An 18,415-nucleotide genomic window follows, 5' to 3' on the forward strand; every position below is an offset into this window, starting at 1 on the left:
ATTATCTTTGTTTCCCCCCCCCCCCCCCGGAAACCATGCAAAATTTATTTTACCATATATCGGTTTTTTTGTTACTTATTTACAACCATAGCTTTTTTTGCTTAGCAATAAATGTTTGGGTAGCAGTGATATTTTTGAGAAGGTACATGTAGGAAGGGTAACAAAGGTTATTTTCTTAAGGTCCAAATGCATTTAAAGATTAAAAATATCTTTAACAATATTTTCATGTTGTGTGCCCCTCATCCATTCAAAGATGTCTTTCATTTTTGTTCCTGCTTCAAGACGGTGACAATTTGGAAAGTTTGATTTTATTAGGTCTGGAAGAGAGAAGTAAAACTCGGGCAGGCCATGTGTCAAAAGTCCAACCACCTGGACCGACCTTTCATTATTATTTGTTAATGCTGGACCTCCTGAAGCCCCGTGTTCCATGAAACAGTCAAACAACAATTTGGATGGTAGATTATAGCCAAGGTAACCTTTGTTTACAATATCAGGGTTCCCTCCATTTTCTCGTATAACTGCCCTACACAAATCAAAATTTTGTTGAGAAAAAGCGTGTGCAGCCCGCAATCTGTCTGAATCCGGAGCTATGATCTTACATTTTGGATCTAAATGTTTCTTCATCACACCTGAAGGATGACCATAGCCAACCAGCGACACATTTGTGACGCGTATTTCACTTATATCATTCACACATAGGTTCATTTTCATTGGTAAACCACTTAGAGTATCTCCTGCGATTTTAAGAACTGCTACATCTAACTCTTTATTTTCGATAAATTCTTTTCTCACTTTGTAAACGGTAACACATGGTGAAATTAATGATTCGTTGAAGTTTATATAAGTGTCATTACTTTCAAGCCGACTGAAGTCACGATTTCCTGTTGTTATGAGGGTCTGAAACAAACAAATTATATTGAAATAAAGGACCTCCACTGAGGTCCAAAAGCCGACATCTTGATATTTTGATCAACTGGGATGTGTGAAACAGAGAGACATGCATAAAAATCAACTAAGAAATATCCTTAGAGATAAATTGAAAATCATACTTTTATTCATTTTTAAAACCGGATTTGAGTACACTTTTCAATTTAAACACTTTACAATTTTTGGTCATTTTTCAAATTAGAAAAAATGGAGCGAGAAAATGATCTGAAAATTTTGCACACAAGTTATTTGTCAAGCCTTACATCAAATAGAACATTATTCTCAAAAATATATTTCCAGTTCTCTCAAATAAAAAAAAAACAAACTCAGTACAGACCCTTTAAAATGTTGAAGATTTAAAAAAATATATATCCTTCAAACATTCTGTGCTTATTTTTACACTCATCTTTGCTTTTCCAATTGCTTCATCAACAAACTACTTTGTCTAAAACCTTTCTATGAGACCAAAATAGGTTTTAATTTAAATATTTTTCACAAGACCAAAGGGTCATTATCATTGTAAGTCATTTATCTAAGTACAATTGCTTAAGTTTTAAAATTGTAGTTGTGTAAATTGATTTTGAAATAAGCCAATGTTTTGTCAAATTATCAAATTTTTGTATATAAATACTCTCACTATCCACTTTACATTCACATGCATATTTAACAATTAAGTAATTTAATGCATACAAAATGTAAATGTAATTAATCAACTGAAACCTTAAGAAGAAAAAAAACTGACTCTCATGAATAATAGAATATCATGTAGGCATGATAGTTTCTAAGAAGAAGATTTATTTAATTTCATTGTGAAAATGTATTTTTAGCTCTTGTTACTGACTTGTGCAAAATACAATTTTTCTTGACATCCTCATAAGCATTATTCCTGAGAAATTTTATCTAAATTAGGGAGATATGGTCATTCAAATCAAGTATAACTATGGACTGAAAACATTTATTTATATCTACTTAGGATGTATAAATTTAAAATGAATGACCATCTTCAATTTTTTTTTTTTGAAAGTTGTTGACAGAAAAAATTGTATTCCCAATACTTTACCTATCACCATGGACACGACATGTGATGCCGTCATCACATACTTGGTGCCGACCCTAAAGACAGTTCCTACGATGTTACCGGCAGATATGAGAGCTCCTACTGATTTCATTTGTTCACCTAATGCAGCTACCATGCTTTGGCTTAGCGTATCGTCATTTTCTTTCTTAAACGGCTGACCGGAGGATAGAAAACTTCCATGTTGTGGTTTACCGACGTCTGGCACAATGCTCGTCATTTCTCCTAGAAAAAGTTAAACATAGGTTATTTCAAACAATGTCACAGCACATTATACAAATAATAACTTACTGACTTGCTTATTCAAGCTCAATATGAATGTTTTTAGAAGTGTTTTCAGTCACATCTCCACCATCAACGCCACATTTAAGTTTTTTCGAGAAAGTAGACAAAAGGTACACCTTTGCAATTTTGCTTGATGCCTTTAGCAGGTGGTTGCCTGATCAACTTGGACTCGAAAGTTCTTTGAATCATGAGCGAAGAAAGTAACTACTTAATCTAGATCATGTAAGTACAGGAAGAAAGGAAGACAGAGCTTTTTACAGATTGGCTTAGGTGAAGAACAGTTTAAATATTCTGAAAGTTAACAGCAAACAATCTTTAATGATTTATGTGAACTAGCAAAATATTTGTTATTACATACATACCTCTTACAGTAGGCAATTGATTATAGCTTGGAAAGCCACTGACTTGTGTAGCGGGTCCCATTGCCATATTTGATATTGCAACTTTTCCTCCATGTATGTTGACAGAACCAAAGCTTGTATCTCTACTGCCGGACCCATCAAAACTATCTGATGCAACATTACTTGAACCTATTTGAAGAACAATTATCAAAATACAGAAATAAGTACAAAAAAGCTATAAATTTTGAGTATGTTGGTTTATACAGAATTGATTTCAGTTGGACAGTGTAGGAAGCGATGAGTAATAGACACATCTTTGAATCTATTTCTGGAACCAAACAGTACTGAGCAATGAGTGTAAATTTTCTTGACAAAGAAACCTGACTGGGCTTGAACCCACACATATAGCAATTGTTAGAACACTAGATTAAAGCCTTGACCACTCAGCCATGAGTGCATGGTTGTAGAATTCTGAATAAGACATGTTTTGAGTTCAAATGATCAGGAATATAATCAAGAAGGTCAACCCCAGTGATTAAGTACAATGCATTTGAATGATTAAAGGCTTGAATAATAGTCTGAATGATAACAGGTTATTTAACATCGAAGGGTACAACACGTGAATATATTTGAACTCGTACACAGCTGGTGAAACAATATTGGACGCCACCAGGTGAGTGTGTCGGAGTCCAAACATATTCAAGAATTGTACCTGTTCATTGTTTAATAATCTGTTTATTCTTTATATGAATCATAACGAGGACACGCAAACAAGAACCGATCATTATTATTCAGATAAGTCAGATTGGTTTATGTAAAACGCCTTCAACGATCTTATGTAAAATTTATTCAGATAATTTTGTTGTTAACAGCTTTTATCTTTAACATCAAATGCACTCAATTGTCCATGTGGAAATATATTGGATGGTCAGTTTTGGTCACATGGTACAATTCAAAAGCAACGATTGGATGCTAATAATCGATACAGAACATTTCTTTTTATTTACTACTTAATGAACAGAAGAAAGAATCTGGGTATGATTTGGAAATTATGCTCACAACTTGAGTACCAAGTATTTAAAAATTATCTCCCCTTGACTTAGAACTTTTCTTGAATTATACAATAAGAGTGGAAATTTTCTTTCTGAACAAAAGCCAATTTTTCCTACCCACAAATTTCTGTTATTGGCTTTTTATTTTCTAATTTTTAATTTAGTAACAGTCCCCTGTATCACTTACTTGATGACTGAGGCTGGTGCATACCCAATCCTCCAATTGTCACATCTCCGCCATACACATTAAAGGATGACGGTCCAGCTGGTGGTCCAGCTGGCCTATAGGAAGCTCCACTTCCAGGACGATCATGAAACACGTCACCTTGGTCAAAGCCAGTCTTGCTGAATGATATTTTCTGTATGCGCGCAACAGTGGCAGGTTTAGCTTCTGCATTAGCTGGAATGATTAAAATGGAAGGCGAATTGAAATGCTTATAATAGAGTTATTTTGAGAAGGCACACAAACAAGATATTAAGGACATATACATGTTCTAATGTTAGCAAGAACTCAAGTTAAGGGTTCCTATGGTCTATCATTTTAAAAATACCAATTTATATTTGTCTATCATTTTAAAAATACCAATTTATATTTTTTTAAATCGAATCAATACAATATTGCTTATATTTGCACCAAGTTAGAAAATAAAATTAACTGATATCAAGTGTCTGTTTAAAATGTAAAAAATGTAATGTGGCCTCCAAAAGGAATAAACATCGTGTACACAACAAACCATTTTTCTATTTTTAGCTCCTGTGACCTAGTTTTTCATCAGAGATGACCCATGTTCGATTTAATCCCAGCAATGACCTAGACAAGTTTCCTGACCAAGTTTGATGACAATTGAGTCAAAATTGTGACCACTAGAGTGTTAACCCTTTACCCCATATATACGCGAAACAACGCGCTTTAGACCCCCCCCCTTTTTTTAGGCCTCAAAGAGTGAAAAAATGTCCTATTTGGGCCCCAAACACATGTTTTCGTTTGAGAAATGTTGCTAAAAAAATTGAGCACTTCTTCGGCGCCGCCCCCCATCCAAAAGATACATCAGGGGGTTGCCAGAAGGGGGATGTGCCCCCTTCTGTTAGGGGGGGTTTGAAGGGGGGCGGAGTCCCCCTCATCGCCAAGAAAATTTTGGACTTGTGAGAAGCTAAAAATGACTCCAGGTCAATCATAATGTAACGTGTAACCAGCGCTGAAAAGTCTTTGACTCTATCTCAATCCCTTGAAAAGTTGCAGCACTTTGAAATAAATTTTGATGGAAAAAATCGAGGCAAAATAGTGATTTTTGGCAATTTTGAGATGCCCCCTCGTTGCCATGGTAACAGGAAATTTAAGACGGAGAATGTCGTTACAAAGGCAATGGTCCAGTCAACATTTGTGCCAAGTTTGATTAGTATTGAAGCATTTTTCATAGTTTCATAGCAGTTTGAACTTGTAACAGGAGGCTTTTCAGTGAAAACGGCCATTTTTCACAATATGCTCATGGGGGAAAGGGTTAACAAGGTTTTTCTATTTTTAGCTCCTGTGACCTGGTTTCTCATCCAAGATGACCCATGTTTGAACTCATCCGAGCAAGTACCTAGACAAGCATCCTGATCAAGTTTGATGACACTTGTGTCAAAAATGTGACCGCTAAAACGTTAACAAGATTTTTCTATTTTAGCTCCGGTGACCTACTTTTTCATCCGAAATGACCCATGTTCGATTTAATCCCAGCAATGACCTAGACAAGTTTCCTGACCAAGTTTGATGACAATTGAGTCAAAATTGTGACCACTAGAGTGTTAAGAAGGTTTTCTATTTTTAGCTCCTGTGACCTAGTTTCTCATCCGAGATGACCCATGTTCGAACTCATCCAAGCTATCACCTAGACTAGTGATGGAAATCGGATGAAATTTGTCCTAATCGATCATCGGTTCAGTCGGATTGGACATAATCGATGACTTTTCGAAAAAAGTCGCGTTAAAAAGAAATATTGAAGTAACATTTCGAAATCATCCGAGCTATCACCTACACAAGCATCCTGACCAAGCTTGATGATGATTGAGACAAAAATGTGACCGCTAGAGAGTTAACATGGTTTTTCTATTTTTAGCTCTTGTGACCTAGTTTTTCATCCAAGATGACCCATGTTGGAACTCATCCAAGCTTTCAACTAGATAAGCATCCTGACCAAGTTTGATGATGATTGAGGCAAAAATGCGACCGCTGGAGTGTTAACAAGGTTTTTCTATTTTTAGCTTCGGTGCCCTAGTTTTTCATCCATGAGATGACCAATTTTGACCCCAGGGCTTTAATTTGAACAAACTTGATAGACACTCACTAGAAGATGTTTCATGCCAAATATCTAAGCTCTAGCTCTTTGGGTTTTTTAGAAGAAGATATTTAAAGTTTTTTTCTTTTGGTTGCCATGGCAACCAGAGTTCTCCATGGAATTGAATTCTTTGAACAATTTTCAAAGGTGACCACCAAAGGAACATTCCTGTGAAGTTTGGATGAAATTGGCTTAGTGGTTTATGAGGAGATGACATTTAAAGTAAAAGTTTCCGGACACCGGATGGACGGACGCCGGACTAAAAGCCATCACAAAAGCTCACCCTGGCACAGTTTGAAAAACCTTAAAGAAAATGTAACATAATTGTTAATGCGGTAAAAGATGTAAAAAATCCATAATGATGTCATACGATCAAACTGCTGTTTAGGCACAATGCTGTAAGCCATTTGGTAGTTTGTACTGGCATTCACAAATGCTGCAGCAAGTAGCTTCTTAGGATTCTCTCCACAATCGACCACCACATCATGCCATCCCTTTAACATCTGGTATATCCTAACCTGCACCTGTTACATATATGAAATTGGTTATAAAATTTTGGACAGGTTATATGGCCATATATATTAACAGTTGATTTTATATAAAACCAGAGACACTAGGGGAATTATATTGCAAACAACTGTTCATATACGGCCATATAACCTGTAAAGAATCTTTAAAAGAAATTTATAATACAGCAAACTTCCTTTAAGAGGAAAGTATAAGGTTTTTTAATAAATTGACAGCATTTATGTATATAAAACTATATAAATGTCATGATTATCCAATGAAAAACGATGTTACAAACGTGTAGTATTATATAACAAGAGGGCCATGATGGCCCTAGATCCCTCCCCTGGCCCATCAACCACATCCAAGCAATGTCTTAGACAAGCATCCTGGCCAAGTTTGATGACAACTGAGTCAAACATGTGACCTCTAGTGTGTTAAAAATGTTTTCCATATTTGGGCAATGTGACCAAATTTTTTGACTGGAGACGACCCATATTCAAACTTGACCTAGAAATCATCAAAACAACCTTCCTGACCAATTTCCAGGTAATTTGGATCAAAACTGCAGCCACTAATGTGCTAAAAAGATTTTTCTATTTTTAGCTCCTGTGACCTAGTTTTTGACCGGACATGACCAATCTTCGAACTTGACCTAGAAATCATCAAAACAACCTTCCTGACAAATTTCCAGAATATTTGGATGAACTGCAGCCACTAGAGTGTTAACAAGCTTTTTCTATTTTTAGCTCCTTTGGCCTAGTTTTTGACCGGAGATGAACTATCTTCAAACTTGACCTAGAAATCATCAAAACAACCTTCCTGACAAATTTCCAGAATATTTTACTCAAAACTGCAGCCGCTAGAGTGTTAACAATCTTTTTCTATTTTTAGCTCCTGTGACCTAGTTTTTGACCGGACATGACCCATCTTCAAACTTGACCTAGAAATCATCAAAACAACCTTCCTGACAAATTTCCAGAATATTTGAATCAAAACTGCAGCCACTAGAGTGTTAACAAGGTTTTTCTATTTTTAGCTCCTGTGACCTAATTTTTGACCGGACATGACCCATCTTCGATTTTGGCTTAGATATCATCAAAGAAACCTTCCTGACAAATTACCAGAATATTTGGATGAAAACTGCAGCCACTAGAGTGTTAACAAGCTTTTTCTATTTTTAGCTCCTGTGACCTAGTTTTTGACCGGAGATGACCCATCTTTGTACTTGACCTAAAAATCATCAAAACAACCTTCCTGACAAATTTCCAGAATATTTGGATGAGAACTGCAGCTGCTAGAGTGTTAACAAGCTTTTTCTATTTTTAGAATCTGTGACCTAGTTTTTGACCGGACATCTTGACCTAGAAATCATCAAAACAACCTTCCTGACAAATTTCCAGAATATTTGGATGAAAACTGCAGCCACTAGAGTGTTCACAAGCCTTTTCTTTTTTTAGCTCCTGTGACCTAGTTTTTGACCAGAGATCCTAAAAGCTCACCCTGAGCATGCTTAGGTGAGCTAAAAATATATATACAGTGACCACCACTTTCTGTACCTTTTGTTCCATACAGAAAAGAACATATATAGTAAAACTTGTCCATGACAACCACTGTCTGTATGCTAAAGACAACCAATATACGTGTATATATCATATAGATTGTCTTAATTTAATAAAATACAATGTAAATGAAAAGGTAAATAATTGCATTTATTGGAAATAATGGAATGTGTGTAGATTAACTTTTTTTAAGGAAATTTTACTTACATCATCATTAAAGGCCCATTTCAAGGCATGGCCCTGAGCCTCAGTAAAGTCCAAGTGTATTCTTAAAGATTCCCACTCGTAGCCTATTGGATAATAAAACAAAATTTTAAGGAGAGCAGTAGCTTAGTGGTTACGAGGTTTGGGTCACAATAGAGGGATTCAGGGTTTGAGTTCTACTGCAGCCACAACCATGTTTTTTTTAAATATGTGTTGCACTTCTTTAAATTAAAATTATATTATATATAGGCAATAAACTTTAGTGTGACATCGCCATGGCAATGTAATGAATTTATTAGCTAAAATTTGACTCACATATAACCAATTAGCATTTTTTTATTCAATATTTTTTGCGATTCAGAGTAGAAATATATATGTATAAAATAAAATATTTAAATAATCTTAGTACCTTTCAATCATAATAAAATTGTACATTTAATACAAACAAGAGGGCCAAGATGGCCCTGAAATCGCTCACCTGTATATTGGGCCCCCAGACCGGGGCCAGTTTAAACCCCAGGGCTTTTATTTGAACAAACTTGGTAGACACTTATTAGAAGATGTTTCATGCTAAACATCTAAGGTCTAGCTCGTTGGGTTTTTTAAAAGAAGATTTTTATAGTTTTTTCTTTACACATATATTTAAAAACAATGACACCCCTGGGGCAGGGCCAGTTTTGACCCCAGGGCTTTTATTTGAACAACATTTGTAGACACCTACTAGAAAATGTTTCATGCTTAATATCTAAACTCTAGCTATTCGGGTTTTTCCATGAAGATTTTTAAGTTTTTGCTATACACATTTAAGGAAAATCTATGTCCCCCCGGAGCAGGGCCAATTTTGACCCCAGGGCTCTTATTTGAACAAACTTGGTAGACATCCATTAGAACATGTTTCATGCTAAATATCTTAGCTCTAGCTCTTTGGGTTCTTTAAAAGAAGATTTTTAAGGTTTTACTATATTCATATAGGGAAAATCAATGACCCCCTGGGGCGGGGCCAATTTTGACCCCAGGGCTTTTATTTGAACAAACTTGGTAGACACCCATTAGAAGATGTTTCATGCTAAATATCTTAGCTCTAGCTCTTTGGGTTCTTTAAAAGAAGATTTTTTAAGTTTTTACTATATACATATAGGGAAAATCAATGACCCCCTGGGGCGGGGCCGATTTTGACCCCAGGGCTTTTATTTGAACAAACTTGGTAGACACTCACTAGAAGATGTTTCATTCCAAATATCTAAAATCTAGCTCTTTGGGTTTTTTAGAAGAAGACATTTAAAGTTTTTTCTTTTGGTTGCCATGGCAACCAGAGTTCTGCATGGAATTAAATTCTTTGAACAATTTTCAAAGGTGACCACCAAAGGAACATTCCTGTGAAGTTTGGATGAAATTGGCTTGGTGGTTTATGAGGAGATGTCATTTAAAGTAAAAGTTTACGGACGCCGGCCAGACGGCCGGACGCCGGACGAAAAGTGATCACAAAAGCTCACCCTGTCACAAAGTGAAAGGTGAGCTAAAAAGAAAACAGAAAAATCATAATAAATCAAACTGAAACAAACAAAATCTCAATCACATCATATCAAAATATTAACAACTTGTCCAGTTTTATATAGAGGATATTTGTTTAGTTCAGTGTAAGATCGGAATATATTTCACCGAGAGAGCACCAAAAGGTATATTTCACGAGTGGCGCAGCCACGAGTGAAATATGAACTTTTGGTGTTCACAAGGTGAAATATATTTCGATCTTACACTAAACTAAACAAATTTTCTTTTTATTATATGCAAAGAAACGTTTTAAAAAGACATCAAACCTAATACTGAATGAAAAGCGCGCCAAATACTAATTCAACGCGACGTCATTTACGATGTCACGTCATTAAGTTGGTACCCAGTTATGTGCACGCTGGTATTTCACTGAAACAACGTAAGGGGCTTAAATTCAAAACAGTGAAATTATCAAAGTGGTAATTTCACTGTTTCAAACAGTGAAATTACCAGTTTTATATCACTGATATATTTCTATAAACCACCGAAAAGCATGTAATAAATAGTATTATTACAAGCCCATTTACTTAAACAGTAAGTAAAACCATACTAAGTAATATCATTTTGTTCAACAATAACAAACACAAATTTATTACATTTTGACACTGTTGATGAAAACTTTTTAAGTCGAAACATTGTGTTTTTTTATAAAACAATAAATTATGCCGGCGCGCCACGGCGAGCCGGTATTACGCTAGGATTTTACTGAGAAACAACCTAAAACTCCGAATCCATCCAAAAATTTAATCGAAGCTTGGCTTCCAGCTTTCTACAAAATTTATCTATCAGGGCTAGGATCCAAAATTATTTAGCCAATCAAATTTGATCTTACATAGCGTCAAAAAACCTTCAATTTTCACGCCATTTTTAAAAAGCAGCAAGTATTGTTTTGAGCGCAAAGATATAATGATGATTAAAATGTTTGTTTTTCATGGATTCTTTTCAATAAATAATATTTACACTGACTTTTGATTTAGCGATTTCACCAGTCCTGTTTTCTCTGTAGTAAGTTTTCGTTTGGTTAATTAACATTAACGACATCTGGTTCTGTGCATTTTTTTCTTTTTCCTTTTTTCCGGTCATTTCTTTCCGGTATTTAGTGTATGTATTTACTGGCCGGGATCCGGGACGCCCGGGATCCGCGATCGTATAAGATATAGAGGAAATATTTGTGTTGATAATTGTCGTAATGAAAGGCCATTAAACGTTAAGTTTTTTTATTGTATGTAATGAACGTTAAATGAATTTAACTTAGGATATAGATATATTAAGAGCTATTTATTAACAAAATCACAATAATTATAATTATATGCCTAATTAATTGGAAAAATCAAAGACTATATTCTTGAATTGGTCAAATCCCGGGATCCCTATATGTTTTAATAAGATCCCAGCTTTTCTGAAAACAATATTCTTGAACTGGCCAATTCCTGGGATCTCTTTATATTTTAATACGATCCCGGCTTTTCTGAAAACTAATTTTTTACCCCAGACCATTTATTAAAGTAATATATATGTATATGCAATTATGTTAACATTAAAGATCTAAGTGAGACCATTACAGAACAGTTTGAATTTTCAATTTATCTCTACTAATAAAAAAGTTATGATCTTTTAAAGTCATAAAATTTTGTCGACTTTTTAGAATTTTTACTCTTATATGTTTATATAGTTCGATTCGCGGAACGCGGAACTCGATTTCGAGTTTTATTTAGTTTTTCTTTTATAATTTTTTTAAAAATTTAGATATCTGCATGAAAGTTGGTCATCTTTTGTATTTTTTCCTGCTCTTTTCATTAACTATATTCTTGAACTGGTCAATTTCCAGGATCCTATTTTTTAATAGGATCCCGGCTTTTCTGGCTGAATTGATTGACAACATGTGTTTACTTTAGGACTTGTGTCTGTCACTCATTCCAATACTAAATAACATATTACAACTTAACTTCGTATAAAGAGACATCTTTATGAATTCTACTTATCTAATTTTTTTTCTGGTCAAGATCAACAGGCCATATAGTAAATGTGCATAGACATAGGGACTTCATTCTATCTGTTTACATGCATCTTCATATATACTCATATTCCTTTTTGTTAAACTGAGAGAACTGGCTTCCATAACTTTATATGTCACTTTTATTTTGATGTTCGCTGAAGTCTCTTCAGCTAACAGAACTGTCATTTTTACATTTAAACACACCCCTGGAAAGAAATTACGAAGCGAGTCGCTACTAGCTTTTTTAAAAGCTAACCTTGTTTAAATTTACACTGGAGTTGATTTAAATATTCAAACTTACATAATAATGTATTGTACTGTATTGTATTGTATAGGAAATAAATATTTACCAATCTTTTTACTCAATTCGAGAATTTCTTTGTCTGTCATTGCATGTGGATTTTCTATCTTCGGTTTTTTAGGTCTGTCTGGTACAAACTGTCTACCCTGATCTCTTTCAAATATAGCAGACATTGGCTGGCACCCTTGAAAAATTAACACTACTTTGTTTAACTCTTTTGCTATTGGGAGTATAATTGATAGATATTGTGTAACGGCTATATACAAATTCAAGGCGGGGCAATATACACCCCAATGCAATCTCATTTAAATCATATCCTAAATAACACACCACCACTTTCCGCTAGGTAGCGAAGAGTAGCAAAGCCAAAACGATGATCTGATGTTAACAAGATTGACCCCCAATGCAGATTTATTTGAAGAGTCAAATAAAATCTTTCAATCAAAAGTAGACAACCATTGAACATTTCATAGTCATCACAGTTTTAATTCTAACAGGAGCTTTCATGAAGACAATATACTAAAATATACAGTGGCGGCATAGCCCATTGGTTAACAATAATTACATGTCCGACAAGTAATTTAAAACAATCAAAATTATAAATAATTTCTGTATAAACCAAAATATACAGTTCTCACTATTTGATAGTGAAACAAACACCTAGTTAAAGCCTGAAATTTTGTAAGCCCTCAAAGAGCCAATATTCAGTAAAAATCCAAAATGAAGTTACTTTCTGACATTGTGGCTTTAAATTTAAGAAATAATATATCTCAAACAGTGATTTTATCGTTCAATAACATCACTGTTTGGAGTTCGGATGCGAGGAATTATATCACGAGGGCGTAGCCCAAGTGATATAATGATGCGCGTCCGAACGACAAACAGTGATGTTATCAAGCGATAAAATCACCGATTTGAATATATTATTTCGATTCTAACACGACATCAATAAATAAATGCTGCCGTATCTGATATTATGAAAAATTGCGCCTGATTTGTTTCCGTATTTATTTTAAGCGCGTCAGATTCTTTACATGATTGTATAACACACATGTATAATGATTACGTCACATCTCTAAAACTGTGACTCTGTTGCATAATAACACACAGTTTCGGTTCTTCTATATTCAATAGTGAAAAATGCGGGTCGTGTTAGAATTGCATATAAAAACCTAACCAGAAACTTCTATGGGAAGAATTCATTTAAAATTGATTATACATGGTATAAAAAATTGGGTTTGCATACTGACCTACAATTTTGACATTAATGTGATAAGTCAGAGTGAATGAGATATAAATATGAACTTTGATCAAGCATGATCAAGCATAACACTGATGCTTGCACTGATGTCAGGGTAAGTACATGTAGGAAAATCCCACTAAACCTTCAAATAGTCAAATTAAAAATTAAAATGTAATTTAAAAGTAGTAGCCATAGTTACCACTGATATGTGCATTCTTTGATAATTCTTCCAAATTATGGTTACTTTTTTCAACCGTCTCTTTCAATATTTTCACCAAATCAGATATAGCTTTAACATTGTCTTCCATTCTTTTCATGTTAGCTTGAATCTACAAGGAAAAGAAATATAGAAAAGTCACAAACACATTGACTATTCATATCTAAAAGCACCTTTGAATGTTGTTGTGTTTTAAGTGAAAGGCCTGCATCATATATAGAACTTTATAAATTGTAACAAGAGGGCCATGATGGCCCCTGAAATCGCTCACCTGTATATAGGCCCTTGGGGCGGGGCTAATTTCAATCAAGGGGCTTTTTTTTAACCAACTTGGTAGAAACCCATTAGAAGATGTTTCATGATAAATATCTAAGCTCTAGCTTTTTGGGTTTTTTAAAAGAAGATTTTTTAAGTTTTTATTATAGACATAAAAGGAAAATCAGATCCCCAGAGTTATGGGACTTGTGCCAATCATAATCACAGAGAACAAGTGTGTTAAGTTTCAATCCATTCCCTTCCGTAGTTATGGAGATACCAGCTTACACGCAAAAACTTAACCAAGAATTTCTAAGTTGAAAAAGGGGCATAATTATGAAAAAAAAAAGCAAATCAGAGTTATGGGACTTGTACTAATCATGTTATGAGATACCAGCTTACACGCAAAAACTGAACCACAGGGACGCCGACACTGACGCCGACAAATGGGTGACTGCATTAGCTCAATTATTCTGTGAATAGTCGAGCTAAAAACAGAAAACGGTTAAGAAATTTAACTGGTTTAAAGATTGACTTCAAAACAAACCTGACTGACGTCATCTTGTGTAGCAATGCTGCCCAAATTCTCAAGAACACTGCTAACTTGAGACTGAATAGAGGACAGAGTGTCTTCCGATGTGACATTTGAGCGTGCTGCATCTGTTTCATCTGCTGGAGTTTTCAAACCGTCAACCTATATAAGTCATTCTATATGAATATATCATTACATATTATTATATATCAATCTGCCAATCTAATATTTACTTTGCTGACAGCCATCATAACATCTGCAAAATTATATAATACAATATTCAAGTCAAATATTTTTTGATATAATTCAGCTTCTCGAAGTTTTGCAAATTCATATGTCAAATGTCTCTGTCATATTAAGAAGTTACATGTTAGTTAACCCTTTCTCAGATGACCATGATCATCAAAACCTTGTACTAGAAAAGTCACCATTGTATGGGGAAAAAAGTTTATATATATAAGTCAGATACTGTGTAGCTAATGTTCTAGGTTGAATAAATTGTACAATCTCAACTTTCTTTCACCATTTCCATTAATCTTGGGAGAAGGAAGTAATAATCATCAAGTTGTCCCAATTGTTAACTATATTGGTTCTTATCTTTAATTTATTTTGACCTTTAACCTTAAATATGCAAAAAGTCAAATCATCATAGGGAACTACAAAATTACATTGGAAATATCTACTAGCTATAACATTTTTTTACAGAAATTATTGCCCTACTGAAACTCCAAAACTTCACTTTACCTTTAAGTGAAGGTTTTCTAATTTATTTGATATATCGGACAGCTGTACTTCAGTTTTCTTATTGTCTTCTTTCTGCCACTCAATAAACACCTGCAGCAACTTCTTCTCCCTATCATGGAATGGTTCAAGCACTCGAGTCTCTGCACTCCTGATCTTTTCCTTGACTTTGTCTTTTTCTGATGCATCAATATTAGCAGCTAACCGTAAAAGAACAATTTCTACATTACCCCAAATCTTTTTGTAGTCTTCTACTTCTAATTGCGCCTTATTGCGATGTGCAATAATTTCATTTCTTATTTCCCTCAGCCGTAGTAGATCCGCTCCTAAAGAAATGTCTGATGGATCCGGAACTTTCCCCCAACCATCTTTTGGTTTACTTATTCTACAAATTTTCTGATTTGTAAGAAGTGTAGTTAACAAAGAAATATCATATGTGTCAGGATCAGGTTTATTTGTAACTTTGGCATACTGGACTTCTGTCAAGGCTTTTTTTCCCTTCAGTCTTTTAAATTCAGACTGAACTTCAGGAGTTGCAAACAGTGTGGCAACATTTAATTTCGGCACTTTCCAGTAAAAAATATCTCTCAAAGTTTCAGTGCCCACATCAACAACAAGAGAGATTATTCTGTAAAAATATGCTGAGCTTTCTGTACTGTCAGACATCGTGTAAGCTTTGTATTACTGTAAACACGTTTTTTGGTCAAGAAACCTTCCTTTCTTCCTGAAAATTAAGAAATGATAGGCATAAAACTCTTACTTGTGTTTCACTTTAAAAGCCCATCATCATTTTTGTTTTTGTTTACATGCATGTTAGTCCTTGAAACATAGACTTGGAAGTGTCATTGCAAATTGTTATTTACATTCTGAGCTTTTTTATTATATGAATTTTGGCCTACTTTCACTTTTCACCCACTAAGTGAAAACACACATGGCTGACAATGCTGAATCACCTTAAATACATGTACTGAAGGGACAGATTTTGGATTTAGTTAGTATTAAAAGAACAAAAAAACAAAAAAAAAAATTATTTTTTCAATATATATGTTCCTTTTAAATTAAACATCACTCAGATGACTTCTACAGATACAGTACTGGGATCCTAAATATTTACAGGACAATCAGTTTACCGGACAAAAACTATTACTGCTGAATAGTGCTTTATTTTTTGCTTCGATTCAAAAATCATACAGTCTGCAGTGTTTTTTTTCTCACTTTTCCGGGAAGGGGGTCAGTGCCGTTTGGAGGGGGGAAAATGCAATAGGAGGGGGAATTTTATTTCTTCACAAATGAGGAGAAACAAAAACGAATCCAATGCATATTTTAACACACCACTTACCACTGTAAGATTTACTTTTGTTTGACATTGTTTTCTTTCCGGTGAGTAGAAAAGGGGAGCAACTCTTGCAACACAAGTTTAAAATACGTCGCTTTTTCTTAATATACAGATCTAAAATATTGACCACAGAATTTAAAGCATTGCATGTTAAACTTGTTGGGACGCCGTGAGTAGCTCCCCTTACATACCCGGGAGCAATTTGTAAACAACTTTGCTTACAGGCTTAAAATGAAACATTTTTCGGCAGTTATATATGCAAAAAACAAGAGCGATCAGTGATGACATGTGTCGCCTCATGATGGCCAATTTCATGTTGGGACAAGTTTTGTGACAGACGGACATACAGACGGACAGTGCACAACTACACTTGGTACTGATCATTCCTGTAAAGTTTGGATAAAATGGCACCAGTAGTTTATGAGGAGTAGTCCGGACAAGCTTTTGTGTATCTGGCAACACACAGAAAAAAACACCTTTTTATCAAAGGGCCATAACTCGGCCAAAAATCATTCAACCGGAAAACCCGTGCAATATATGCAAGGACTTGCGCTACAGATCAATCCTGTAAAGTTTCATTGAAATTGCATTAGTGGTATAAGAGAAGTAGTCCGGACAAACTTTAAAAATAAAAATTATTATAGGGCAATAACTAGTGATAGTTTCCTTGCTGATAGTTTAAACTAAAGATTTAACTTCAATTATTTTTTAAATTCAAAGTCCGGTAAATTGAATTGTTTACACAATTTTTTTCCTCTTATAATGACCTACTTTTAAGACGCATTTCTATGGTCAAATGTTTTATTTCATGTTTGATAATGGAATGTTTATGTGCATTAAGAACTCAAAATTATTTGGGTAAAATTCCATTCTTTTTTATTATTTTAAATAAAAGTTACAGATAAAAACTTCATATTTTGTCCGGTAATTTGAAGGATCCCAGTAGGTTTAGTGTTAGAAAGTTGCTGATTATGGTTAGGATTTTAAAACATGGATTTTGGTGTTATGCCCTACTTAAAACCGAAAGTAGAAATCAAAAAAAGGTAAGCGTCTACAAATCGGCTGTACACTATGATTTCTGTACATGTAACACTGACCTCAGGAACAAGACAGATGATACATTCCGTGTAGATAAATTAATTATTATATTTATAATCGACACAAACGGTGATAAAAGATAGAAAAAAATATATTTCACCAACTTTTTACATGTTTTTGGGTTTTGCCTGATTCGAGGTATTCCGCATGAAACTCTTTTTAGCTGAACACTACTAAATATATCAATATATAAATATACAATTCGCCTGTCCGGTCGCTTCCTGTTTCTCTTTGTGAACATACTATACAGTAGATTAGAAATTAAAGTATACGCTTTTCCGAGTTTCAAAAATATCTCATTATGAATATCGGTCTCAGCATGCAAGGAAAGATTATAGGATAAAAACTGTACTTTATTGTCTGATGGAAGGATCTGTCTAATGTCTGTCTATGCATGGGGATTGATTGGTTTGTGTATCAAGTTTACAGGAACATGTATACAATCATTGATTATTAAAGGCGTTTATTAAATTATTCACTCAGGGGCATATTATGTCGAGATGTAAACATATGGGAAAAATTGTCTTATTCACAAAAATTATATTCATTTCTAACTTGCAATACATTTCAGTGCATTTTTTTTACATATACAAAAAGGAATATAACATTTATACTTATTACATGCTATTCGGTGGTTTAAAGAAATATATCAGTGAAATATAAAACTGATAATTTCACTGTTTTAAGCAGAGACATAGATACCATGTTATCTATGTCTCTGTGTTAAGCAATGAAATTATCAATTTGATACTTTCACTGTTGGGAATTAAAGCCCCTTAGGTTGTTTAAGTGAACAGCGTGCACAGTGCTGAAAACCAACTTTATGATGTGATGCTATAAATGACGTCACGTTGTATTATTATTTGGCATGCTT

General features: G+C 34.3%; 1 protein-coding gene across 1 annotated transcript; it reads right to left on the minus strand.

Annotated features, from left to right (window-relative positions):
* Window positions 1-871: 871 nt before the first annotated feature.
* Window positions 872-17,671, minus strand: LOC132748300 (uncharacterized). Its single transcript, XM_060737877.1, has 11 exons — window positions 17,541-17,671; window positions 15,111-15,831; window positions 14,382-14,528; window positions 13,562-13,691; window positions 12,169-12,303; window positions 8,275-8,357; window positions 6,369-6,522; window positions 3,868-4,080; window positions 2,650-2,817; window positions 1,988-2,227; window positions 872-897 (listed from the first exon to the last, which is right to left on the minus strand). Exons 2-11 carry the CDS (start codon window positions 15,771-15,773, stop codon window positions 872-874), a joined length of 1,959 nt encoding a protein of 652 aa, XP_060593860.1. The 5' UTR covers window positions 15,774-15,831; window positions 17,541-17,671.
* Window positions 17,672-18,415: the final 744 nt, after the last annotated feature.

Source organism: Ruditapes philippinarum, unplaced genomic scaffold, assembly GCF_026571515.1.
Source record: "Ruditapes philippinarum isolate M1 unplaced genomic scaffold, ASM2657151v2 ctg6029_1_1_1_1, whole genome shotgun sequence".
Taxonomy (NCBI): domain Eukaryota; kingdom Metazoa; phylum Mollusca; class Bivalvia; order Venerida; family Veneridae; genus Ruditapes; species Ruditapes philippinarum.